Below are 26,816 nucleotides of genomic sequence, written 5' to 3'. Positions count from 1 at the left end.
TTTGATTTTAATCAATGTGGTTTCAAATTTGTCCTTAAAAAATAAATCAAAATAAGACTAGCTTGCACTCTTCTTTTGCTTTGTTGAATAAAATAGGTCAAGATCAATAGATTTCAATTGGCTTTGATCTTTGTTTTCCTGTTACCCAGGTAACAAAACACCTCAGATATGGCAAACTACTCTTCTTTGTTTAGCAAGCTGACCAATTTGAGACCATGTTTGTTGTCAAAAGTACACTTGTGACCCCATATGGAACCCAAAATTTGACATTTGACCCTTTTGCATATAACTCAAGACCTGTACATTGAAGCTAAATCAAAGTATACTTTCTCTGATGAAATGATCACAATTAGATCATAGAGAGAAAAAAATGGCAATACCACATTACAAATTCACACACAAATAATGTTGGTTGCATATCAAAATATTGTTGTTGTTTTTTATTCAGAAAGTTTCTTCCAAAATGTTACAAATACTAAGTTTCAATAGTTTCATACACTTTTTTTAAATATAAAAACACTTTTAGTTTTAGACACATTTCAGATAAAAAAAAAGACACTACCATTATATGCAGTAGAATTGTGTGTGGGTAGGGTGTGTGTGTGTGTGTGTGTGGGGGGGGGGTAAAGGGCATTTTTATGTCAAGGCCATTGGCATAGCCAGGAGGGGATGCTTCCCCCTGTGAGAAGTCTGGCAAAATAAAGGGATTGGGACCTTTTTGTTTTCAAAAATTGAGTAACAATGTGTACTTGGTATGTAGCAGGGACTAGAAGAGGAAGTACCAACCTCTATCTGGTTCATGATCAGTGATCAACTTGCTGAAAACATTTCTTCCATCAGACTCCTTAACCCTATAAGAACTACCAGCCGATTGGCCAAAATGAATAATGTGTCCAATTTTGAACCAATCAAGGAGGGTATTAATAAGATCATCTGCAAAGGCAAGTTTGACCATAAATAGCTAAAAACCTAGTCATAATTGGCACACAAAATGAGCATTTCAATTTAGAAATTATCAACCATTCAGAAATACTGTTAGATGACCAGTAGTGTCCATGTGGTTAATTTAGAGATTTTTGCCCCCAACACTTAATAGTCAAAGTGCTCCTAGTAGATTCCATAGAAGAATCTATAGCTTTTCTCTTATTATACTTATTTGCCTATGTACCAAATTAGAGCTCTTTTAATTTGTTCCACACAGTTTAATTCCTTCATACAAAAGGCAACATTCTGCAAGATACCTGGTATAAATAGTACAAATCATTTTATGCATGATTTTGTTGCCATACATTGGCAACACATAATGTGATGTGATCCGTGAAAACCCTTCACATGTCCCATTATCCTATTCTGTTTTATAAAAATAATAAAGGCTAAAACTATTCTTTACTTTTTCAATCCTTCTTTGCTCATAACTGTTGATGTTGAAACACATGCACAAAATGAAAACAGTTCTACAAAGAGTTCTAAATTTCCATGTTTGTTGTTTACAAAACTCAAAAATTTAAATTACCATGTGAAGGGTTTTCACAGATTTTGACGGAAATCATATATTAAGGCTTTAATAATAATATAATAAAAATTATGGCAGTAGTAAAAAAAATCTCAAATCTAAGAATTTGAATGCTAATAGGTCTGTCACACTACGACGGACTGGATCAACATACATCACCGAATACAAAAATATTTTATTCGGTGGAAAAATCACCAGTCCGGCAGAAGATTCGTGGGATTTTGGGTCCGATTCCCGTTCGTCTCTCTATGCGTTGTGGCCGCTAATAATCCTGCAGGCGTCTTATATCCGATCGTTCAACGTCCGACAAATGACCGGAGTTGGGGGTCCGATTCCCGTTCGTTTCTCTATGCGTTGTGGCCGCTAATAATCCTGCAGGCGTCTTATATTCGATCGTTCAACGTCCGACAAATGACCGGATTTGGGGTCAACGTCCGACAAATGTCCGGATTTGGGGTCCGATTCCGTTCGTCTCTCTATGCGTTGTGGCCGCTAATAATCCTGCAGGCGTTTTATATTCAATCGTTCAACGTCCGACAAATGACCGGCGAATCCGTGGCATGTGGCACCAACAGGGACGTCCACCCTATCAGAAAAGTGGGGGAGGAGAGGGTATTTGAGAGGGGTTTTTTGACCCTTAGAGGCAGTGACGTAGCACGCACTTTTTCAGAGGGTGAACAAAGTGTGGAAAGACAACTTTAAGGGGAAAACTGACGAAAATGGTCAAATATTGGCTAATAAGTACAAAAGGGCTACAAATCTGATATATCAGGGCAACCAGCGTCCGGGGCAATAGAGGTGAGAAACCTTTGGACAATGAAGGCCCAATTGAAGCGATTTGTCATTTTTTGGATCAATTTTAGCACTATTATTGGGTACTATTTTAGTTTGAAACAGCCGCAAATTGGTGAAACGAAAGCCTAATTGAAGCCATTGAAAAGTTTTCACCATTATTGTATAATATAAACAATTGTTTTAAAAATAACACGTGGATGTCCATAGCAGAAGCAAAAAGGAAGACTTGTCCATTTTTCAAAATGAAGGTCCAATTGAAGCCATTTGCATGGGGACTGTAGGGCCTATTTACATTATTAGGCCTAGGCCTATTGTGTAAAAATTTAGTTTTAAAAATGGAAAATTTGGAAAATTGTTTTTGGTGCATCATTTTTACACTATTATTGCCTCAAACAAAAAAAACAAAGAAGGCCTGAACTGAATTTGCAAAATTTAAAATGTTACACTGATCCACTGACACTTAGATATAAGACTTCAGACTCGTAATTTCAGGTAAAGCATGCATGGATTGATATGTTAAAGTCAGTAATAGACCTAAGTCCGTCTTAAATACTGACTTTGGTGACAAAATGTCACGGGCCCTACATATCGACGGGTCGGCAGTAATTTTCACAGGCTTTTGGGCCAAGGAACCACATTTAAGCACTGCCTATAATAATCACAGGCCTATACTTAGGCTTACTATATACTATCCTGGGCCTACTCAATAACGTACGATTTAACCTTTTCCATGTTTTCTCTTCTTTTTTCTTTCTTGTCAATCACTAAAACTGGTAGGAATTTGATATTACGTCCTCTACCCTTCAGAAAGTGCCCCTCCCTCAATACTACTTACATGCATAGGCCTACTACTAAATTACGTGCAATTTAACTTTTTCCCTCCTCTTCGCTCTTCAACTTTTCTCACTTTCTTTTCTTTTTTTCTCCTTTCCCCTTGTTTCTACTTGTCAGTCACTAAAGTACTGGGGGAAATATGATATTGCGTCACACACCCTTCAGAAAGTCCCCCCATGATCGCTGCACATGTTCGCCATAGGCCTACATCCGGCACAAGCGCCTGCGAAACCTTGCAAACACCTGCGGTATATAAACGAAAGAATAACGAACAAACCCAGGGTATATATACAGAACAGTACGAACACACATCGGACAACTTCCGAACATATGTATTCGGCACACTCCGTTTCAAGTTTTGTGCATGCACAAAACTTGAAACGTATTGTCGACGGACTAAACAAACATCACCTAACCCGAAACGCATTTGGCGGATAATAGCAGGACATATGAAGAACATAAAACGAACATTGACGAACACTAACGGATTTGCTAAAATACCATCCGTTTCTTATACGGAAGACCGATCCGGTGTAGTGTGACACTAACACGGTCTGGGTCAACGTACAACACCGAATGCAAAAATATGCTATCCGGTGGTGAAGGCCTCACAGGAACGTATTTACAACGAACACGGGCAGAGTGCAACAAACAAAGAACGAACATGAACGAAAGGAGAGCGAACAAACTCCGCAATATGCAGCACCATACGAACACACATCGGATAAATACCGAACATGTGTATTCGGTACACTCCGTTCAAGTTTTGTGCATGCACAAAACTTGCCGACGGATTCTAACGAACATCACCTAACACGAAACGCATTTGGCGGATGATAGCAGGACATAAAAAGAACATAAAACGATCATTGACGAACAACAACGGATTTACTAAAATGCCATCCGTTTCTTGTACGGAAGACCTATTCGGTGTAGTGTGACAGGCGCATAATCAGCCTGTAACTTTTACATACAACTTTGCACTGATTTATCAACATATTGTAAATGAGTTGCAGAGATTTAAAAAATAATGGCAGTGTATCATCATTAAATTTAAGATGCCCATATACTGAAAAACATACAAAGCTAAAAAATCAATAGCTAGTGAACCATCTTTGACTCTGTATTGCATAACTTTATATACAGCAATGTGGCCCCAAAAAAGGTTTTTGGTTGTCCTCAACCGACCGACCCTAATCTTGAAAGTCTGGGAACATTTTTTACTGTACAAAAGAATACCAATCCTAATTTTGGAAATTACAGTATTTAGTCTTTATTTATTAAGTTAATTTTGGCTATGACCATAATTTTATTCTTGAATCCGAGTGACCTACCCTGTTTTCCACAAGGTGGCTGAGGACAACCAAATAACTTTTTTTTTTCTTGGCCCAAATTAAAAATCTATAAACAATGGCAGTTTTTTACAATTTTTCAACTGATATCAAACATATCAGAGTTAATTGTCAAACTAAGTAAGTTTTTTCTTTCCCTCATTTCATATTCTTGCCTCAAACAACAATATTCTGAAAATCTCATCAAACATTGCACTTACAGACAGTTCCTGAGAGATGTGTATCAATGTTGCAGAGTAATAAAATCAAGGGGTTAGTGCAATGGTCTATGGTGCAAGAAGACCATCTGCAATAGCTGCCATGTGTCATATTTCTAAATGTGTACAATATAGAATGCAGAAAATATAAAAATATCTATAGGGCAGCTATTGCAGATAAGGCTGTCTTAGGCAATTAACTCATTTTGTCTTTTTATGCTTCCAGATTTGCTGCTAACTCTAGAGGAGTAGAGGTACATTGCTACCCAGCTACTTTGTGGCTACCAATGCAGTACAATGTGTGTACTGTGTGTGTGATTCCAATGCATGTACTGTAGAGTATGGGTACTCTTATATTACCAATGAAGTAGCTGAGCAGTAAATGGCACCTTTGGGGTCAGCTGCAATCTGATAGCGCGTTAACGTATATATTACATACTCAATACAGAACTCAGAAGAGCAAAAAGCTGTGTCATGAGTATTGTATCTTGTGATATCAGTCACAATATGAAATTTGTTTAAGAATTCCGATTTTAAAATGGTATAAACATCTTCTGTAAAAACAGTCAATCAATTATACATTGCACTTCATTAGTCTTTGTGGCAAGATATGCCAAATCTTTCAAGATCCCAAATACCTGTTATGAGTGCTACATAATTTCTGTCTGAAGATATACCAGTTACCTTTTACAATGCTGCTGTGATTTCTTACAAAAATATATCTTTCCATCCAGGCCAGTGGCGTAGCTGCCGGGGGGGCAATTGCCCCCTGGCAAAAATTGCCTGTTTGGGCCCCCGCCCCCCTAGTGCTATTTGGGCCTCCGCCCCCTAGCGCAAGGAAAAAAGAGGAAAAAGGAGAGAGAGAGGAAAAAAGGGAGGAGAGAGGGAGAGTAGGGGAAAAATGGTACTATACCGTATGGTACTATACCGTATTGTTTGTAATAAACGCTCCCCCTCTAATAAACACCCCCTCCAATGTTTCTGTGAAAAATTGACAAAAATGCGAACATTTCCATGACATATCGTGTAGGTGAGCTTAAAACTTGCATTCTTGTTCTTGTTCGAATACTGGCCAACACTCCTGAAGGAGTCAAACAGTCAGGGTAAAAGCATCAGTCATGTCAGTCACGATCGCTAAATTGAATGGGCAAAACCTATTGTGACTCAACTCCCATCCATTTCATTGCCTAATTATGGTAGAATTTCACTAATTCCATGCACTTACATGTGTAATTTTGTTGTATTCCCCACAAAAATATCATTTTCCGTGGGCGCCGCCATCATGTATAGTGTAAATCCCTCCTTTTAATAGGAGCACCATCGGGAAATTGAACACGATTTTTAAGCTTTTTTCACTGACAATTCACTTCCAATAAACGCCCCCCCTTTTGGAAAAATGCAACGCCCCCGGAGCGTTTATTACAAACAATACGGGGGGTATATCAAAATGTGTAGCTTTTAGGGCGCTAGCACCTATAATCCTTTTTTTTTTTTTTTTTTTGCAATTTCACTTTTTCAAACCACGGAAAAAAAATTGGGTCAACCTTTTCGGAGGAAGGGGCGGCAAAATTTTTGTTTGGTGGATTTGGGCCCCGCCCCATACAGGCTTGCCCCCCCTGGAAAAACCCCCAACTACGCCACTGATCCAGGCTTCAACCTTATTTAGTTATTAAACCAAATGTTCAATGAAACCCTATGAATTAGGGATGGTTTAATATCTTAGAAATACTTTCTTTAACTAGGTTTATAATATTGTATAAGATCAAGTTCAGTGAGTTGCTTAATAACTATCTGATTCCATCCTTTATTAGCTGCCGGGTTGATAGGACTTGGGTGCATAATAGACACCACTTTTACATCTTCTATACCTGCATTTTTCAAAGCTTTCTGAGTCCTCTGCTCTGCAAATTTACCAATCCCAACTACCACTTTAATTCCAAGTAACTTGATCATCTTGCATATAAAATCATCGCATATATTCATTAACGGATCGCGCATATTGGCCTTCAGCATCGGGGGCGTAATGTTTTTGCTTGACTCCATCATGAACACAAGAGGGCAGTAGTTGTAAACGAATGTATGACTGAAAAATGCCTCGGGAGTTTGGCATAGTGATTTCCATAGAGTCCAGAAGCGGTTGCCGCTTACTTCGCTGCGCTGACAATCCATGCCGATGATCTGACGTTTTGGATGCTCTTTCGGTGGTTTCCCGACATTGCCGGTTATCTTCATCCAGTTGATAACAAAGTCATATTCACCAAATGGTACCTGCAGGTCACGGAAATAAAGGTTGGAAATATGCATCAGATACAAAATACAATGTAATTACTTTGAGTAATTTTCACAATTTTCACCCAAAATTGTTGAAAAAGCTCAATTTTGCTGCTGAAATGCTAAAAAAAGCCTGATTTCAACCATTTTTGGTGAAGTTGATCAAATTTTTTTTTTTTAAATTAGAAAATATTTCCTAAGTGTATTTACAATATCTAGCTTTTAAAACTTAATAAAAAACATTTTACTGAAGACTATTTTTGTTATATTGTTATTATTTGTTATATCATTCCAGGATGCAGCTCTATACAAGAGCAGAACCCTAATTAACCTAAATGAATATCACCAGAGGCATGAAATTAACAGGAGGGATGTGTTGTTTTTCTGTTCATTTCTAATCTACTTTTAACATTATACTCAGTATTACAGTAGATTTACAATGCTTTATTAGGCAAACACCTGCCACCCATCAATACACATAAAATAATCAAAAACTGTGACTGAAGGAAGTCAGAGTAGAGCTGAAATTTTGTACAATCATATTATAATTATTATTATAGTTGTATTGACTACATGCATTTACCATGAATCTAACATTTAGAACTGGCACTGTCTGTGAAAACAACAATAATTTGAGAGGAAAAAATTTATGTGTATGATTTAATTGCACGTCAATCCGTTAGCATTCAAATTTAATATCCTGCTCCCCATGCACTGAATACTGATACAAATCAGCAATTTTCTAACAAGTCACACTGCCCTCTATTGGCATCAGTATTTCAGAAATTGTAGTAGTTTGATCAGGACCGTAGAGGCAGTAGACAAGAGCCTGCTCTACCGCTGTCCATGATCAGGAAACATTCTTCTCTGGTTTGATACAAGTGCACAGCATGGATGTTATCTTGTACCTTATTGTTTTTCTCTTAAATGGTGACATACATAGGTTCCCGGGTACCTACAAATTATACTAGTATTTCATTTTCTTAATTTTCTCTTAAAGAACCTCAAACCAAAAGAACCTTCAGTTTTACCATTATTTGATAACTTCCAAGTATGACTTCGTTGTTTATTGCCTATCCATATAATATGGAAAACCTTTGTATGAACTGGTTAATTTTGTTTAAAATTTGTCACACCATCATCAATCAGATGCCTGATGAAATCAGATGGTTTTGGACACAACATAGCAAAGTGAGTTGGAAAATTTTAGTTCCAATATTAGATTTAATTTACAAAATAAAACAAATTAATACTGTACACAAGTTAATTTGTTTGATTGATGGTGTGCTTTGTTGGAAATAAAATCATTAAATCGAGGAACATTTTTAAAAACAATCACTTAAAAAAAGTTATTAACTGTAAGGGAAATAAGTTACTGTTATGAAGATTTTCTAAATCAGATTTCGAAAAAAGAAAAAAGAATTTGTGCAAATATTAAAATTTGACAAATCATTACCATATTTTAAAGATTTAGCTATTGTTTCACTTGGCAAAGCCAGAATAATATTTTTTAATGAAAAAATAAATGGTGCTGTATTTTTCTGGAATCAGGATAAGGGGGTACTACACCCCTGGCCAATTTTGTGCCTATTTTTGCATTTTTCTCAAAATTATAGAGCATTTGTGACAAGTAAGATATGTATATTATAGGGGCAAGGACTACAACTACTGCACTGAAAATTCAGCAACTCAAGGCAAGTAGTTATTGATTTATTGATCAAATTTTGGTTTTCCCTCATTTTTGACTGTAACTCCACAACTGTTGTCTGTGCTGAAATAAAATTTCCAGTGCAGTAGTTGTAGTCCTTGCCCCTATAATATACATATCTTACTTGTCACCAATGCGCTATAATTTTTGAGAAAATGCAAAAATAGGCACAAAATTGGGCAGGTGTAGTACCCTTAAGTATACCATAATAAAACACTGTAGCTTACTCCATTTTGTGCCATTCCAAATGGGCCAGGGTTCATACCCATCAGCAAGACTTCTTTAGGTGAGTTACAGAATTTCCTCACATAATCTTCATGTGGTTCCTTGGCATACTCTAAAGGATTATACACATATGCCACAGGGTCTACAAACTTCAACTGCCTCAGATCGGTACACAGAGCATCTGTCAGCTTCAAGAAGTCTTCTGCCATCTGGGAACTCCCTGGTGTAGCTGTTGGTGGGGTGGACAGTATGGGTGTGGCTGACGGTGCTGGTTTTTGATTGGTAGTTTTCTGCCTTTTAGCTTTAGTTGCCATGATGTATTCTGTATGAAAATAAAAGAAACACCTATCATCTATCTAGGCTTGGTTCCTTAACCCAGATATATATTTGTACATTCATCAAATGACCTTTGGTACAAAAACTCATACTCTGCAACTTAAGGTTAAATTTTGAACTATGGTTGTTGAATGGAGGTAACTGGAATTGAGGCCATTTGGCTCATTGGGCTATTCCATTTAAAATCCACACTACCCCTGTGGAAGATTTAGCTTAAGTCTTCAACAGAGGGAGTATGGGTTTTGAATAGAATAGACAATTGGGTATAGCTTCCATTTGAAATACTCACTCCAGTTGTGTGGAAGATATAGGTTATGCCATAATACAGGGGAGTATGGGTTTCAAAATGATTAACCCTGACCAATTACATTTGAAAATATATCCCCCTGAAAGATATTTCCAAAATCTTCCACAGGGGTAGTGTGGATTTCAACTGGAATAGCCCATATAATATAGTGCAAGGCTAGCTAATGGTAAGTATTGATTGAGCTATATTGCAGCTAAGAAACAGGAGTCAATGTTTGCAAAGTTTACTGAAACTGATCAGTTTCAGTCAGGATTTCAGTCAGTAAGCTTCATAATATATTGTATATGCTGCAAATCCACGCCTGCAGGATTTATTTTTTGGGGTACGGGACTTCCAAAAAGTGGATATTTTTTGAAAAAGTGCGCTTTTAGATTTTTTGTAAAAAGGAACCTAATCCCCTAGAAATAGCCCTTTTCTGAACTTTTAGAATGCCTTATCACCAAAACGTGGACAGTCTGTCAATTTTTCTCCCACTTTTGAACCTTATTGAAAAAAAAAGCAAAAGGGGACTTTTGTGGAAGAGCGGGTGCAAATCTTTCCTAAGCTAATAAAAAATCCACTTCACACCATATGCTAAAGATTGATCAAGAAAAAAGATTAGTCAGGAGCAAAAATACATTTTTAAATGCAGGATACAATGACCTGTCCAGCAGACTGCCATTCCTAAAATAGCCAATTGAATCATAACATTAACAGTGTGAGATAGGAAGATATGCTCAAATATGAACCCTCATTTAGTGCATCTGAAATCGAGTAGAAAATCCCTTCTGAACATTGCATAGTAGTACGTACATGACTCACTTCATGCAATGATTTTGTTCTGTGAATTTCCATAGTTTTCCCCAATAGTACAGCTCAAGTGGGCAGGGTTGCCAAACCCGCGATTTGGTAGCCCAATTGGGCGACTTTTGAAGATTTTTCCCACAACTTTTGACAATTTCCTGTCCCACAGAAACCAATGGTTAAGAAAAAAATTTGGGCGACTTTTCAACATTGGCTCCCGCGACTTCCGATAGTTTCATGTCCCATAGAAACCAATGGTAAAGAGAAAAACTGGGCGACTTTTCGATTATTTGACCCGCAATTCGGGCTGAAATCTTTTGGCAACCCTGCAAGTGGGTGTTTTATTATTCGACATCATTGATATCATAGCTCTGACTTGCACCAGTCATGGCACATGCTACAATAATGAAATCATACATTTATGTTACCACAATGGAGTCGTGGGATGCAATGCTAAGCTTTTAATGTTGGGTCCTCTTATTGAATGTGATGGGATGAGGGATATGGCATGTTGGACTGGTTTACTCATGATGTATGCTACCAAAGCAGACACGAAATAGTCATGTAAACCACAACAGAAAACAGGTACATTATGTGAGTCACTTGGTGTTCAGTCTGAAGGTGACAGGATGGGAACCTGTGGATGGGATTCAACTTTAATTAATTATTATGAGTGTAGTGGTGGATCCAGGGGGTACAGTGGCGTTGGTGGTGTAGCATCAGTTCTAGGCCCGATTGATAAGGATTTTTCAAAATGCTCACTTTAAGGAAATTTCACCCCATGCATTTACGATGCTACATTACAGAGAAGGGGAACCAGTGCCCTTGCAAATCTGCAATAAAGTCATGCAAAATTGGCCTATTTCAGCAACTTTGAGCTAACTTAACCCTAATTAATCTGACCATTTTCAAAATCTTGGTTCTGCTCCAGAAGTGACAGGTTGAAAGTCAGAAATGGGAATGGCAGAAAGAGTATTGGGCTGGACCAAACATGGAGTTTCAAATGAATAGCCAGTCTCAAAGAAATAAGGAGAGGTCTTCTGAACTGATCGAATTGGAATGCACTTAGGATATTGAACTGGTTTGGAATGAATGGCGAGTCTCAAAGAAATGGGAAGTGGTCTTAACGAACTGATGTGGAATGCACTTAGATAGAGAACTGGTTTGGTATTTGAATGGTGAGTTTTAAAGAAATGGGAAGGAGTCTCAAGGAACTGATGTGGAACAAAATGGGGGTTCTTCATTGATCGGAGCAAACTGAATTCGCAAAGGATCTGTTTTGGAACAGAGGTTAAAGTAGAGGCTTAGGATCTGATAATAATGAGTAAAATAATTATAAACAGCTAAGTGGATTTGATGATCACTGTGGAGTCAAATATCTCCAATTCCCAGAAAATTCAAATTTTTGGCAGCAGCCTTATAGAAATACGAGGTTCTGAATGAGTTGCATCCGTCCATGATGTAAGTAGGGATCTGAAAGAGATCACATTGAAATGGGACTGGAATGGAAAGAACTAGGGAATGCTGGAATGGGTCTTGAAGAATATAAGATTCCAGAAAGGCAGGAACTGGATTTTTGATAGCTGAACATATATGTACAATTATTAATTAATGAATGCAGTGGATTGTCTCACATGGCATAGCATCATAGGGGCAGAGTCAACATTCCATAGAGAAACAGCAAAAAATGGCAGGTGCCCCTTAATCAGACCCAGTGCCCCTCAATCAGAACCCAGTGCCCCCTATCAGATGAGTCATGCTACATGTACCCTACTGGATTTCCTTTTTTATTGTAATAACTGATGCATACAATGGAATAAAATCTGAGATCATTTCAACCACAATATCACAGATGTATAGTCACATGCCAACATTGTAAGCCCCCTCATGGCCTCACATTACTGGAATTGAAATGAGGGCGAGAAACATTGATCTCTATGGTATTTATATGTACCATTCGATGCATGTAACCAAATCAAATCCTACTTATTCAATTGTATAACCAGTAACCACATAAAGAGAACAGGGACACCATCATGTCAAATACTATATTGGTCCCCTTATTGGTAATGATGGCGCAACAGCGATGAGTACTTTGTACTTTTCAATGCATAAAACCACATCAAATCCTACCGATTCATGTTAACCACATAAAGAACTGTGAGCTGGGATGTGAGTCACTTGATGTATTGCATTTAGGATCCCTTTATTGAAAATTATGGGAAAAGTGGGACTTGGCTGCAAGGAATATGTAAATCAAACACCCTACACCTGTGTTGAGCACGAAGGCTAAGAAAATGTTGAGTCAACATACATATGATATATGACAAACATTTTAAATTGAAGGCTTCTGTTGGGTCTGATGGCAGCCCAAGATGGCAGTGATGAGAGAGAGACTGTATAGTTGGAGTTGAGAAGGCTCTGCATATCCAAGACTGACACCAGGCGGTATAGGACACACAACGTGTGATGTACAAGGCTGACGAAACTGCAAGGCTGACAACTTGTTCATAAATAGATGGTTAGCAGTTTTTATCAAACTTGGGAGGGGGTTGGAATGTGGTCGGTATCCTTGGCTAACAACAATCCTGTGACTGTCTGATTGGGTATGATATTCAATTTCTTTACCAAAAGTCCTGCAAAGGTTATCACATCTGCTGCTTCAGATCAGGTGAATAAACCTCTGTAAGAGGTCAAAGAAAGCTAGATATAAAAATATCTGCAATATCATGGAAAGGGTCAGAAATTGGATTCTCTTTATATGCCCCTCCCCCATGTGTCATTCTCATCATGGAAAGGGTCAGATTCTCAAAATAGGTCCCCTCTATGTGTCATTTTCGTCATTTAAGATGGGTGATATGGGTCACATTTGGATATCCCTGCACATGCATGAGAGGTACCCCAAGGCAAGAACCACCTAGCATTGACCCCCACCCCATTTACTAAGTGTATTAGCTCAAAAATCAGTAATCTCTTTAGATTCACGAAAATCAGTTTAGGAGAATCTCTGTGAGAATGGATACTTGCTGAATTTCTGAGCCTGCTGAGGCAAGACACACATACCTTGTGAAAAAGTGTGATCTTCCATGGAAACAGTGATGAAATACCCTAGTTCTCCCATACACTTACAGTTCATTTGGCACTCAAATGGCCCCCTATTCATTATGCCACTGCATGTGGTACAATGGGGCAAAATATGTTTTACAGAAAACCTCACATGTCTTTAAATGCCTCCTACTATTCTTGATATCCGTAATGATCAAAAAAGGTTACCTTTCATTTCCTAAGAATCAGTAAGATCAAGATATTACCAACAGTGGTAAATAGTCATACATGAATCCCAACTTCCACAATACATAGCCTTGGATGCTAACACACCATGATATGATCATGATGATCAGCAATTATCACTGCTACACGCAGCACAGTTGACAGAAACACTACAAGCAGGTGCATATGTCTTTGTAACTACTTTACATACAATATCCCTGTCAGTCCAATGCGCCAAGTGACATGATGGTGCAACTATTTAGCAACAGGTTACCGCAAGACCACCTACAGAAAATCAACTGAGATTATGAGCCTTATAGAGGTAATGCACAGTCACATGTCATGGACCTGGACCAGCTCCATTAGGGCTCATATTGAAATACCCTACCACATTTTCACACAGAAAGAAGTCAGGATTCCCCTCGCTAAGCGTGCGCCTCAGGAAAGCTCGGTCATAAAACGGATGGATTATATGCATCAGTGATACACCCTGCCCAGGATTTTAACAAAAGAAGGCTAGCACAGGAAAGCTACAGGATGGCGCACACCTTCCTGTGTAAGGGAATTTCAATATGAGCCCTAACCGAACCAAGACTCACTAAAGCTCACTATTATTAAAACCACAGTGCGTGCATGCATTCCATGTGACTTGATGATGCAACCATGCAGCCTAAGTCATATATACCCAGGGAATCGCTGAATGGGGCAGCGTAACCTCCGTGGCTACAGGTCGGTTATCTTCTGCATGGCATGCGAGGGGTCCGAGGTTCAAATCCCGGGGGTACCAAGTGACTTCTTTGTTCACCTTCTCTCCTTTTTTGTTTTTTCTTCACCCTTCCGATAGCAAAAAACACGGGTTCGGTTAGGGTTAATGAAACCATCAACATGTATGATGTATGCTGATCTATAATGCAATAAAGTATAGAAGACCATAATGAAAGACATAGTGTAAATCTGAAGTTGAAAGGATTCCTACAACCATACACCTAGATCTTCAGGCAAGAATGGACCACTCAATATTACCAAAATTTTAAACCCTGCAGCCTGATTTATACATTTACTACACATCAAATATGTGATGCAAAAAGTATTTGTTATTCAATCTGTTCATCACAGAGCTGTATATCCATATACACCTATATTTAAAATGAATAGATCTTTAGATTGTTTAGATTATTAAACACTAGATTTGTATTTTGCATTTGGCTGATGCTCCTATAGTCTTGTCAGTGCTTAAGAGCAAGTTCCCTTCTGCAAACAGTTTTATAAGTTCGCATACGCACCTGGACTTATTGTCGACCCACATGCATGGGCTAAGATCCTACCTTTAACCTGGTATGGAATAAACATATGATCCTGGAGGGTTACTCAAGTTGGGTTAGGGTAGAGAGAAATTTGGAACCATCGCTATATTGTGGGCCAGAGTTTTTACACATTTTCAATTTGGCAACTTGAAACAAATAGAGAAAATTTTAAAAAACTGATCAATCCATGAAAACCAAAATTGGCTTAGACAAAATGGTGATTGATATACAAAAATGGCAGAAACGTGCTACCCATGTTTGTGGCACATGCATCCTCGTATGGTCACTTGTACCAAGTATGTATCCCAGTTTATGGTACCAGTTCAAATCTCTGTTTAAAGCCACTCAATAAAAGCCATACATACCTTCTATGACACATCATTGGTGTACATATTGTATTGAGACTTATTTTGGTAACATAATTTCATGCAATTTGAAAGTACCTGATGCTTCACAAAAAACGGCGCCTACGTGTATGTGCAATTTCGTCACAAAAAGTGTTTTGTTTACACTTTTTGTAGAACCATCTGCTCTGGAAGTCTCACCTTTGCACTTATCACTACAAAAACACACAACTTAAACTCAATTGAGCAAGTAAGCATAGCTCTATGATACATTGTTGATTATCAAGATTGTTACTCAAATCCCTAGATTCAAAGTCCGTAATTGCAGCATACTTCCAAGGTAATCACATTGAACTTAGTGGCTTGGGTACTATTCTCATCCTCCCTAAAACTGCTTCAGCTCAAAGATCATACTACAATGCACAATATTTCACCTGTGCATTTGCAGGAAGCGAATTATACTGATTTTGAACACAAATTGTTAAAATTTTCATGCAATCGATTGTTAGCGCTTCAATAATTTCAAACATTTTCCTTTTTTCAGGAGTTGGCTCATCTTAAAGTTCAAGCATTATACACCTGAGTGCCTAAAATAATAACTACATTTTAAAATGTTGCACTAGATTGGAAAATAGTGGTGTAAATATATGTAAAAATAAATACTGAACAAACAATTTCACTGTACCTATGCAACTCTGGGTGTGTGATGGGTGTTACCTATATAGACACCCAATAACGCTGATAGAATGAATGAAACCTATGATCCTGCCAAGTGAACTCACAGACTGTAACATCCTTTACCTTCCCAGCAAACACAAAATGTTTTCGACATCATTCGCAAAAGGTTAGAAAAGGTTGCCAGAAAACGTTTAAATGTTGGGTTATATAAAGGGTATAAAACGTTTTCATAACATTAAAAAACATTTTTTGATTAAACATTCTAACATATCGTTATTCAAGTGTTGACAAAATATTTGGCAAAAAATGTTTGCAGAAAATATTTTTCAATAACATTTTCAAAACATTTAAAAATATTTTGTATTGTGTTTTCATACAGAATGTTTTAAAACATTTTCATTATATAACCCAACATTTAATGTTATTAAAACATTTTTACCAAAAGTCCAAAATATAACCTGTTTAAAATGTTTTGTGTTTGCTGGGTTATTTTGGGTTTTAGACCAAACTTTAGGTCACACCTTACATTTATAGAATTTGCTTTTGAACTAAAAACTGATTCCAAGAACTTCTGTACCATTATCAGACATACTTTAAATGGAATATTCAATAACTAATTAGATCTACATGTACAGTACTGATAATGTACTAATAGGCTATTCCAGTTAAAGGCCCATTCAGTGATTTGCTCATCCGGACGATCGTAAAAATCATCAAAATTCAGATTTTGGTACCTTTGTCTTTGTCATAGAACATAGCCTGCAAGTGGTTCAGCCGAAAGCTGTGTATTTAAGACAAAATAAGACATTTTATACAAATCTGTAATTTAGATACTGACAGTATCTAAATTAGCTACATGTATTTGAATGGGGCTTCAACTTCGTCAGTACTACAGTTTTCTTCGTTTTTTGCCAAATTTGTCATTTCAAAAATACCAAATGACAATTTGAATGACTTGTCCTTCACTATTAAGCAATTTACAAACAATTTTTAATTTTTCTACACTTGCACTGGGATCACTGAATGGGTCTTTAAAATCCATACACACCCAATGGAAGACATGACCTTAATCTTCCACAAAGGAATGTGAACTTCAAATGGGGTTCCGTTACCTAAATGGGGGGGGACTTCATTTGAAATTCATGCTCCCTGTGTGGGAGATTTAGGTCATGTCTTTGCATAGGGGGTGTATGGATTTCATTTGGAATACCCCAATATGCAGACAGCATTTGACAGCATATTTTGTGACTTAAGTTTGGCATTAAAAACAAATGTTACTAAACCTGAGCTGCTGCAAGTTGTGTACACATTATTAAACTAAACTATTTTCAGCTATTAAGAGTTAGAATCTACCATCAAACATACACAAATTGGTGCGAAATCTTAATTAATTGGTTCAGATATTGTTTAAAATATTCCTCCAGATATTTCTTAAGCACCTAATACATCAACAATTCAGGAAGAAATACAGGTAACGCGAGGAAATTGCACGAGGAAACCCAAATTTCCCCCCGGCTTGATTTATGGACAGATCACCAACAGCTTCCACATATCATTCTCATACTACAGTCTACTGTCTCTAGCTAACACATAGTTTGTATACTTATTGAAGAGTCAAGTGAACTTCACCTTCAGACATGGTAGCATGGGCGGTTTGCTAAATAGCTGCAGCCCATTTATAACAGCCCTATTCAACTGTGTCAGTGACACATGTTCTGGAAATTCAAAATCCCGTCCTTGTCCCTTTTGCATTTCAGTTATGATTGAGTGGCTCTTTTATGCTAAACTGAAAATGTTTTACATTTGATTATATAATCTTTAGTGAACATTTTAATGACATTTCATCACTACTGAGTCGAGGACCTCCCAATGCAGATAACTCTATCAACAACTAAGTATAAAATATTAAAGTCATGTTTTAGAGAAAATTACCATTTTATAATCAGTAGCTTTAGCTTACATTTTCCCTGAATTTGAAAAATAACAGACACTTTTTAAAAAAATTTTTCATATAAATTTAAGTTTTTTAAAAGAGCCCGCGAACTATTCTCAAGAGAGGAATATGGTAACATTTGCTTGTGTATGTGATGTTCATAACACTGTACGTATATGAGGTATGGGATGTTCATATACCACATCAAGATGACCGACCTCAGTCAAGACCGGCATTTATTGGCAAGATTGGTGCTGAAATTAAATATCAATAATTTTGTTTTACCTCATTTGTTCATCTCATCAAAATTAAAAGGGGACATATCTAACAGTAGGCTTGTTCAGACGGTCGCTTGTAAAGTCGCTTGTAACTACATTCAAATGTAAACTTGTATGTAGTGCCCGTCTAAACGCACTCGCATGTAGCTACATGCAAGTTACAAGTGACGATTTTACATGTAAGATATCTTACATGTAGCGAGTAACATTCAAATGTAAGGCCAGTGTGAACAAGACTTGCATGTTAGCTCGCTTGTAAGCATGACCTTGATGACCCAATCCTATTCTGATTGTGCATAATCATGGCATAATTTACCAGTGAAGGTCACTCTTACAAGTGAGTTGGCTTACAAGTAAGTCCCGTGTGGACACACACTCGCTTGTAGCATAATTTAATTGCTGGCTCGCTTGTAAGTAACATTCAAATGTAGGCTACCGTCTAAACACACCTAATAAGATCTAACATTTTGTGGAAATGTTGCAATATTTATTTTTAATAAAAGGAATTTATAGTACATTTACCTTAACTGTTCTCCTCCAGTATTTAAGACTGAACTTTCTGAAAATGTATTGAAACCTAAAAGTTACCCACAGCAGAATTTGATCACTTACCTGAGGTTGTGACATGCACAGCCACTGTATCTGTATTGTGGTACTTGTTAACCTGATGTTACTGATGTGCAGTCTTTGTCTTCTCAAGTTATTGTCATTGAAGCATACTAATAAAACAAAAAAATGAACAATGATATCAAGTTATACACTCAATTCTCTGCCAAGACAAAATTTCAACAACAAAAAGACACACAAAAAAACCAGAACAATTAGCAGAACAATTGTGCACCAGGTTTTTTCTTTTCCAGATATTGATGAGAAAGTAAAATCCGAAAATTTGAGCTTCATCTCCAGGGATTGTGCAATTTGAAATTTAGAGGTCAGCGTAAAAATTTGATAGTTTCTTTGGAGGTCCATGAATGTATAAAGGAGATTTACAACTTTGAAAAGTATGTATCCTGGGGTAGATTTGTAAAATCCAAAATCTGGCATCAGAAAACTTGTAACTCCTTTATTTAGATGTACATGTCATCAAAATGCAACATGTAAATCAAAATGTGTACAACTCTATGGAGAATGCAACCTAGCTTCAGAGCCCTTTGTGTTGGAGCTCTTAATCGAGTCCCAAAGCCAATATCTCTCAGAAATGTTGTCCAAGGACATATCTTCAACATACCTGATCAACTTGATGGTATGGGGCAAAATGTCTGACATTGGTTTTCAGGGGGGCTCAAATGTACAAAAATGTACAATTGGGGTTTTGTATGGGTAATATCTCAGCTAAAAGTATTCTAATAGGCTCAATATTGGATAAGAGTAATGTCCTACCAAAGGGCTCTGACTGGCAAAAAATGGACGGTAAAATTATTTTTACTTTTGGAGTTTTGACATTGGGGTCCAAAGTTGGTCCTGATGGACTGGTTGCATTTTGAGGGCCCTATATCTTTTAAAGTAAAGGAGTTACAAGTTTTCTGATGCCAGATTTGAATTCTACACAAATAAGTACCCCAGCATACATACTTTTCAAAGTTGTAAATGGTTCCCTTTATACATTTATGGACCTCCAACGTTGTTTTTAAGGCATTATACATTTTTACGCTGACCCCCTAAATTTCAAATTGATGCCACGGGAAAACGAAATGGAGTATGAAGCTCAAATTTTCGAATTTTACTTTCTCATCAATATCTACCACCACACAGAAAAAAAAAAAAATTGAAGAGGTGCATGGTGCACATCCCTGGAGTTGACATGGAATGGGTCAGCATGACTTTCTAGTCCAAACATTTCTCTTAGAAAGTTAGAGTAATATCACAACAAAGATGTGTATGTATCTTAGGGAAAGTTAGAAGTAGAGGCGTACCAACCATGGGTGCAGAGGGACAAGTTCCCTACCTCAAAATACCCTGAATAAATTGACCAAACATTGTCACATGCTGACATGCATCTTGTTTTGACCAGGCTTTAATTTATAGGCCACAATTGTCCTCCTTTCGGCTCATTTTAGCATTAAATTGGGATATTTTTGCACACTTCACACACATTTCGTCCTGGTAAAGTCATTTTAGTTGCGAGTCAGCAGGACGATTTGGAACTTTTTCCCCCTGGCTTGTTGGTCCTGGATGCCCCTGGTTACAAGCAGACTAGCAGAGATATTCTGAACAAAATTAACACTGCTCTAAGTGGATCATTTATGTTTTGTATTCAACTAGGTTGACTTCTGGCTCCCAAATATTAAGTTGAAATTTTAATTTAAAAGACCACTGGTCTAGGACTGATCTGGCTTGACTTCTGACTACCTGACATAACATTCAGGTGTAATACAGGTCTTGCAAGTTTCACCAAATCCAATATTACGCTAAGTTCAAAGACCTGTAATTTACCATCCAGCATCTCTCAAGCCTGAACCAGTTGGCCATCCACTGATCCATCATCATATGTAACAATCAATTACATACATCACAGACCATAAGTATCCCACACAGTGTAGACATCATGGAAGCCTACCTGAGTACACCCTCCAATTGTCAGAGGGGTAAGTAACTTTAATTGGCCTGTTTCCTATCTAATTATGCCAACACTTTATTCAAGGAAAATATGGGTTTGACCAACAGAAATTAACAAATTCAATAAGTTTTCAACAGTTTTGGCATAACATGCTTCAATGGAGCTACCTACTAGTAACAGGAAATGCAATCCCACCCAGGAATTGAACCACAGATCTCCTTTACTACCCGCAAAAGTCACTTGTGTCATCATTAGACATACACTGTAAGTTCTACATATCGAGGGGTCAGAGCCAAAAGGCCCCAATAATTCTTACAACACTGGGCACCTTATGAATTTATATAGCCATATAAATGAAGCTATACTCACAGAAACTGTTATCAGCAAAAATGTAAATCCCTAAGTGCAACACTAATGCATGAATGTGTGAGAGCCAGAAGGCCCAAGTACAAAATACCTGTATCTCAAAATGGCTTTTTTGCACATAGGGCTGTCTGGTACCAAAGTAATTCTTACAACAATGGGCACCTTATGAGTGTACATCATGAACAAGTTAATATCCACAGAAACTGTTTTCAGACAAATGTAAAGCCCTAAGTGCCACACTAATGCATGAATGTATGAGAGCCAGAATGCACTAAATGCCTGTATTATTAAATGGTGTTTTTGTACTTACGGCCTTTTGGCTCTGACCCCTCGATATGAGTTGATCAAGCTAAATGAGTTGTTTGTCAGTCACAACTATTGATTTTGAAATTTAAAACAGAATTTTGATTTTGCCTGGCAAAATCTCATTTTATTTGATCCCATCAAACACAAGCTCGGCTTTTAACTTGAACTGATCAATTGGCATATATTCTTAATTAGGACAATATCTGAGACATATATACCGGTGTTGTTATGTCTCAGACAATATAAATAGATGTATTATGAAAACCATATCCGATTTGCTTCAAAAGGCATATCGAACAGTGTAGTGATCAATTAATCTGTTTAAAAAATGCTCAGGGCATTTTCTACTTTCCTGAAAATGCCTCATATTCCATTTTAAAGCTACAGTCTTCCCAGTCAATGGTTTTGTCTCTTCCTTTTGAGTTTTCTTGAAGCAACTCAGACCTTATAAAGTTCAGTAACCCGCCATATATCACCCAAGTCTCAGTCCAGAACCAGCCAGCATCCTCTAATCCATCATCATAACTACTATGATTTCATAATAATCACAAACCACAGAATCAACCCACACACACATATGTTTATAGAGACCATCAACTCAGTCATCTTAGATGACAAGGACCCAGCCCAGAAGTGCTGTCAATCAGTGTCTGGCAAACCATGCCTACCAGTTATTCACTACTGTAATTCATCTTACAAAGGATATTAATAAATTGAATATTTGTCATAATCAGTGTTACCATCTAAGAACAAGATGATCTTGTTATTCTTGTACTTATAGCAGCTTTGGTGCATGCAATGTCATCAAGGGTGATACTGATGCATGTCTGTGAAGTAAAATCGGTAAATCGGGAACAGCCTGTAAAATATCTGAAGGGTCAAAAAGGTGTTAGGGTTTAGGGCATTTCAGATTAGGATTAAAGGTAATAGCAATTATAGCATTACACTTAGGATTAGGAATATGTTTAGAGTTAGGATTAGGGCTAAAGTTATGCAGGGTCCCAAAAAGAAAGTCCCCCAGATTTTGGTATTTTCCAAAACCAATGGCAATTACTCATTAATTTTCTCTTGTTTTAAAATTTGGAATGCATCAAGTGAGCGGGTTTTTGTTGCTACTGTTTATCATCTTCACTGCGAAATACAGCCATTTATGAAATTTTTATCAATTTCTTCTGATGCAGCAAAAAAAGGTGATGAAGCGGGCAACGGGAAACTTGTTAGCCTTAAATTAAGCCTTGAAAACCAACTACATGTACTTGGCTATTTATAAGATGATCTGCTGATTAAATCAAATAGATCTAGAGGGGATGAGATCTTCTCTATTTTTTTAAGTATCCCACTTTGCAATATTGTAACATTTGCAGAGGATGACACCCTTCACGTTTGTCAAAATTCTGATTTTCACATTAATGTACTTTAATAAAGTAACATACCCTGCAAAATCAAGGGCAGGCTTTAATAGGTATTTGTGTGAGAGTTAAATTATAAAATGGGGTATATTCCCGGCCTCCCGGGTACGTTGTATTAAATACGATCAAAATATTAATCCAATGTGTGTGTGATGTCCATACACTGTACATGGCATACAGGATGTTCATAACACATCAAGACAGTTGGCATATTTCACTTTTTTTTACATTTGATCATCATGATCATAGTCACTTGTGTTTAACAAATACCTCTTGCATAGAGGTTGAGCATACAACAAGCCTCATTGGCAATCCTCAATTTTAGTTTTTTTTTTATTTGACAGAATATAAAATTACAAGTAGGCCTACTCTACCATGTCTACTACTAGTATTGTGATTGATTATAGGAGAGTAGGCCTATGCGATTTATTCTATCAAAATAAATATAAAACCATAAAACCAAAGACTGCCATTATTGCCGATATGGTATACTGATGCCTTTTGATGTTATTGTTATACTCTAGAGTATTTTTGGTAAGATCACAATTAGAATATGCCTCCACTATTTGGGACCCATACAAACAAAACCAAATAGATCAACTTGAGCAGATTCAACGCAGAGCAATTCGTTTCATATGCAGAAACTCCCAGCGTCACCACCATGAGATTAGATCTGGGAATCCCCACCTTGGAAGAGAGACGCAGGCAAGCCCGCTTGACCACATTCTACAAGGCAATCAACAACCAAATAGCCATACCAATTCCAGACTACATCAAACCAAGACAACGCTCAACTCGCCAACAACATCAGTAGAGATTCATGCGGCTTGGTTCTAGCTCAGACAACTACAGGCAAAGCTTCTTCCCAAGAACTCTGCGTCGACTGGGATGCGCTCCCCACTAATATCATTGAACTGCCTACAGTAGAGCAGTTCAAGGGAGCCATCAATGCCTAAGTCATCTAGGAGCCACCTTTTTACTTGCACCGTTGTATATATACTGCGCCAATAAAGTATCCTTACAGTTGGAAAAATAATCACAATTTCCGAACTGAACAATATTGGGGTAAATTTGTTTTTTTAATAGATGCACTAGCTAATCCTGCACATTATGACACCACATTGAATCCAATGTGATTTCAAGAAGCAAAGTTACAAGCATTTGATTAGACGAAGGTCCAGTTTTAAAAGTGACAAACTAGCCTATTCAAAACTCCACAGACTAGACATCTGGTTTGAGAGTGGTGAATGGCTAATTTTTATGCTTGGCTTTAATTTAAAACAAAAGGAACAAAAGAAAATTGAAACAAAAGAACTGGCAAATAAAATGAAAGCTTTGAAAAGTACAGAGAAGTAAAAACTGAAATAAAACTGCTTTAAATAACGCTTCATTGAAGAAACTGTGTTGTCTCTTTGTTGGAATCTGTTTGCGCCATGTATAGGCCAGTTTGTCACTTTTAAAACTGGACCTTCGTCTATTCAAATGCTTGTAACTTTACTTCTTGAGGTCACATTGGATTCAATGTGGTGTCATAAGGCCAAGGAAAGTCGATTTTGAGTTTCCCGTCACCCGCCCTCACTTCATTTTCAGACCCTCACTTGAATTCATTATTGTGATTTTCCAAAAAATACCAATGAAAACTGGTTATATTTGCACAAAAAAAATTATGAATATCCCTTTATTTTTTGTGGAAAAATCAAAATCAAAACATACATTTTGCTGTCAACCTTGCAGACTCTTTATACTTTTGAATCTCATTTGGGCTAAACATCCATCTTCAAGTGAGTGAGCAGCAAATAACAACACATTTTACATGCGTCTTGGCCATATAATGAAAGGCAGACAAATAATGAATAATGAATAATGAAAAAGTTACCTCACTTGTTTTCAGAAATTATGTGACGGGAAACTCAAAATTGAGTGTTAGGGGCCTAATGTGCAGGATTAGATAGTGCATCTATTAAAAAAACAAATTTACCCCAATATTGTTCAGTTTTAAAATTGTGATTATTTTTCCAACTGTAAGGATACTTTATTGGCGCAGTATATGAGAGCACATAGCACAAGTGTCCAATGTTTGAGACACCACACACATCCCTTGTTTAGTTGCTGAGCAGGCGTTAACGAGTATTTTCGTAGAAGTAGATTGTAGTGCCTCTTCTCCATCAACTGCTAACAAATATGTGAATGTGAAAACATTAAATGTACAATTTTTTTCACGGATTGTATAATATCGCCAACCCATGGCATCTGTGCACTCTCCTCATTCATTTTGATGTTCCCATGTTTATTCTTCCCGCTTTCTTTACTCAATTTCATTTGATCGTGTCAAAAATGCAGATCATCACATAAATTTGCGCAAAAAACAACATACCCCGCGAGTAAATGCACATGCAAACAACAATGCTTTTAAAATATGTGATAGCTTGGTAACCGTACAGTATTTTTTGGACCCTGAATAATGTATTTTAGGCTGTTTTTGCTCAATTTTAGACTTTAATCGCTAAGATTTTAAAATATGAAGTGAATATGCAGCGTTACTCAGTGTATGATTAGCATTGCAAAAATGCAATTTGCATCACCAACGTTCAGGTTTTTATCATGAAAAGTTTCCAACTCGGTAATTTATTATAGATGTGAATGAAATCTTTCATTTATACTATAGCCAATAAAACAAAAAATACATGCAGTTTTATTTATTGGTATCTGTCCTGATTTATTATATAATCACCATTAAACAGTAAGCTTATATTATATTAACATTTTTAAACAATATGGACTCTCGACTCTCAATCTTAGTGCAGAGAGGTAAGTCCAGTAGACTAGATTTTAATTATCAATTTGATATTTTATGATTGAGAATATATACAGTATGCAAAGAGGTAAGCTTAAAATACAGAACAACTTTAATACAAAGTACAAAATTCATGACTTTTGTCATTCTTTCACATAACTCATGAGATCTATCACTTTACACTACAGCTGCATGTTAAATATTACACCTATGCATTAATTTCAGATTTGTGAATCATTATTAAACAGCACATTCATATTCACTCACTATTCCGTCTTCAAAATTCTGCAGCCTTTCTACTGATCATTCTCCGCACAACAACAAATCTGTGACCTGTCACAATGCACCTGTTGTGCCAAACCAATTAGCGCGATCAACCAATCAGAACACTGAATAGGGAAAACAAGCGGCTGAATGGACCGCAAGACATGAATAATTCATGAGGCACCAAAATGGAAGTTGTACAAAGTTTATATCAAGTGATGGCGTACCGCAGTTGTGTTGCAATCGTAAACAAGGAAGTACCTTACCATGAATATTGGAGGATGTTGTACCGGGCTACGGCCACAGCTCAATGCGGAAAAATTACAGAAGCTTCTTCAACTTTTACGAGTTTTACCGACCAAAGGTATCCCAGACGACATGCCTGAGTTTGACGAGATTTTAGAAGATGTCAAGAACTTTTTGAGAGGTAAGATACGTTTGATCAGGCTTTCTAGCCGCTACAGTAAGCGAAAATTCAGACTGACTTTGAGGGACTCGAGCCCGGTTAGTCATCGCTTCGTTTACCGTGTCAAATTTGGCATGCTTGTAACTTCCGGGTAGGCCTATAGGGTTTTAACATGCTGGAATGAGAAGTAGCCTAAAGCTTTATGAAGTTTTAGTAATCCCAGCTGATGATGGGTTTGACTCAGAATCAACCATATGAAGCTTAAATTGGCCGTCTTTCCTACCAATGATTAGCACTTTGTGGTACGAGAAAAGACCAGGGCTATTTTGAACACCGACAGTATGAAAATCAGGGGCAGTGTCTTGGATGAAAAGCAACGGACTAGAAAATTGTGTTGTTATTTTAGCTTGGGGGAAAGGTGTATCGTAGATTTGCATAGTCCCTAAGCTGGCAGTGGGAAATGCGACAAAAATACACGCAAATGACCATGACAATGATATCATGTCCTGAAGTACTGGCAAGAGAAGTCTAGGCTAGCTTCGAAATTTGAAAACAATTTTACGGTACGCATTCGGAGCTAGAGTCC

The 26,816-nt window shown here is 37.3% G+C and overlaps 2 protein-coding genes across 2 annotated transcripts in view; one reads left to right on the top strand and one right to left on the bottom strand.

The window, feature by feature from the left end:
- Positions 1–6,317: 6,317 nt before the first annotated feature.
- On the bottom strand, positions 6,318–25,934 carry LOC140142830 (single-strand selective monofunctional uracil DNA glycosylase-like). Its single transcript, XM_072164839.1, has 4 exons — positions 25,828–25,934; positions 18,741–18,847; positions 8,898–9,217; positions 6,318–6,959 (listed from the first exon to the last, which is right to left on the bottom strand). Exons 3-4 carry the CDS (start codon positions 9,207–9,209, stop codon positions 6,426–6,428), a joined length of 846 nt encoding a protein of 281 aa, XP_072020940.1. The 5' UTR covers positions 9,210–9,217; positions 18,741–18,847; positions 25,828–25,934; the 3' UTR covers positions 6,318–6,425.
- A 132-nt stretch (positions 25,935–26,066) lies between these two features.
- Positions 26,067–26,816, top strand: part of LOC140142828 (src kinase-associated phosphoprotein 2-B-like) — an 83,142-nt gene continuing 82,392 nt past the window's right edge. The window contains exon 1 of the mRNA XM_072164838.1: positions 26,067–26,251. Within this exon, the coding sequence (XP_072020939.1) occupies positions 26,092–26,251 (160 nt within the window). The 5' untranslated portion in view covers positions 26,067–26,091. The remainder of the gene's footprint in view (positions 26,252–26,816) is intronic.

The sequence above is a fragment of the Amphiura filiformis genome, chromosome 20 (assembly GCF_039555335.1).
Source record: "Amphiura filiformis chromosome 20, Afil_fr2py, whole genome shotgun sequence".
Classification (NCBI taxonomy): domain Eukaryota; kingdom Metazoa; phylum Echinodermata; class Ophiuroidea; order Amphilepidida; family Amphiuridae; genus Amphiura; species Amphiura filiformis.
This window is presented reverse-complemented; position numbering and strand designations above follow the sequence as displayed.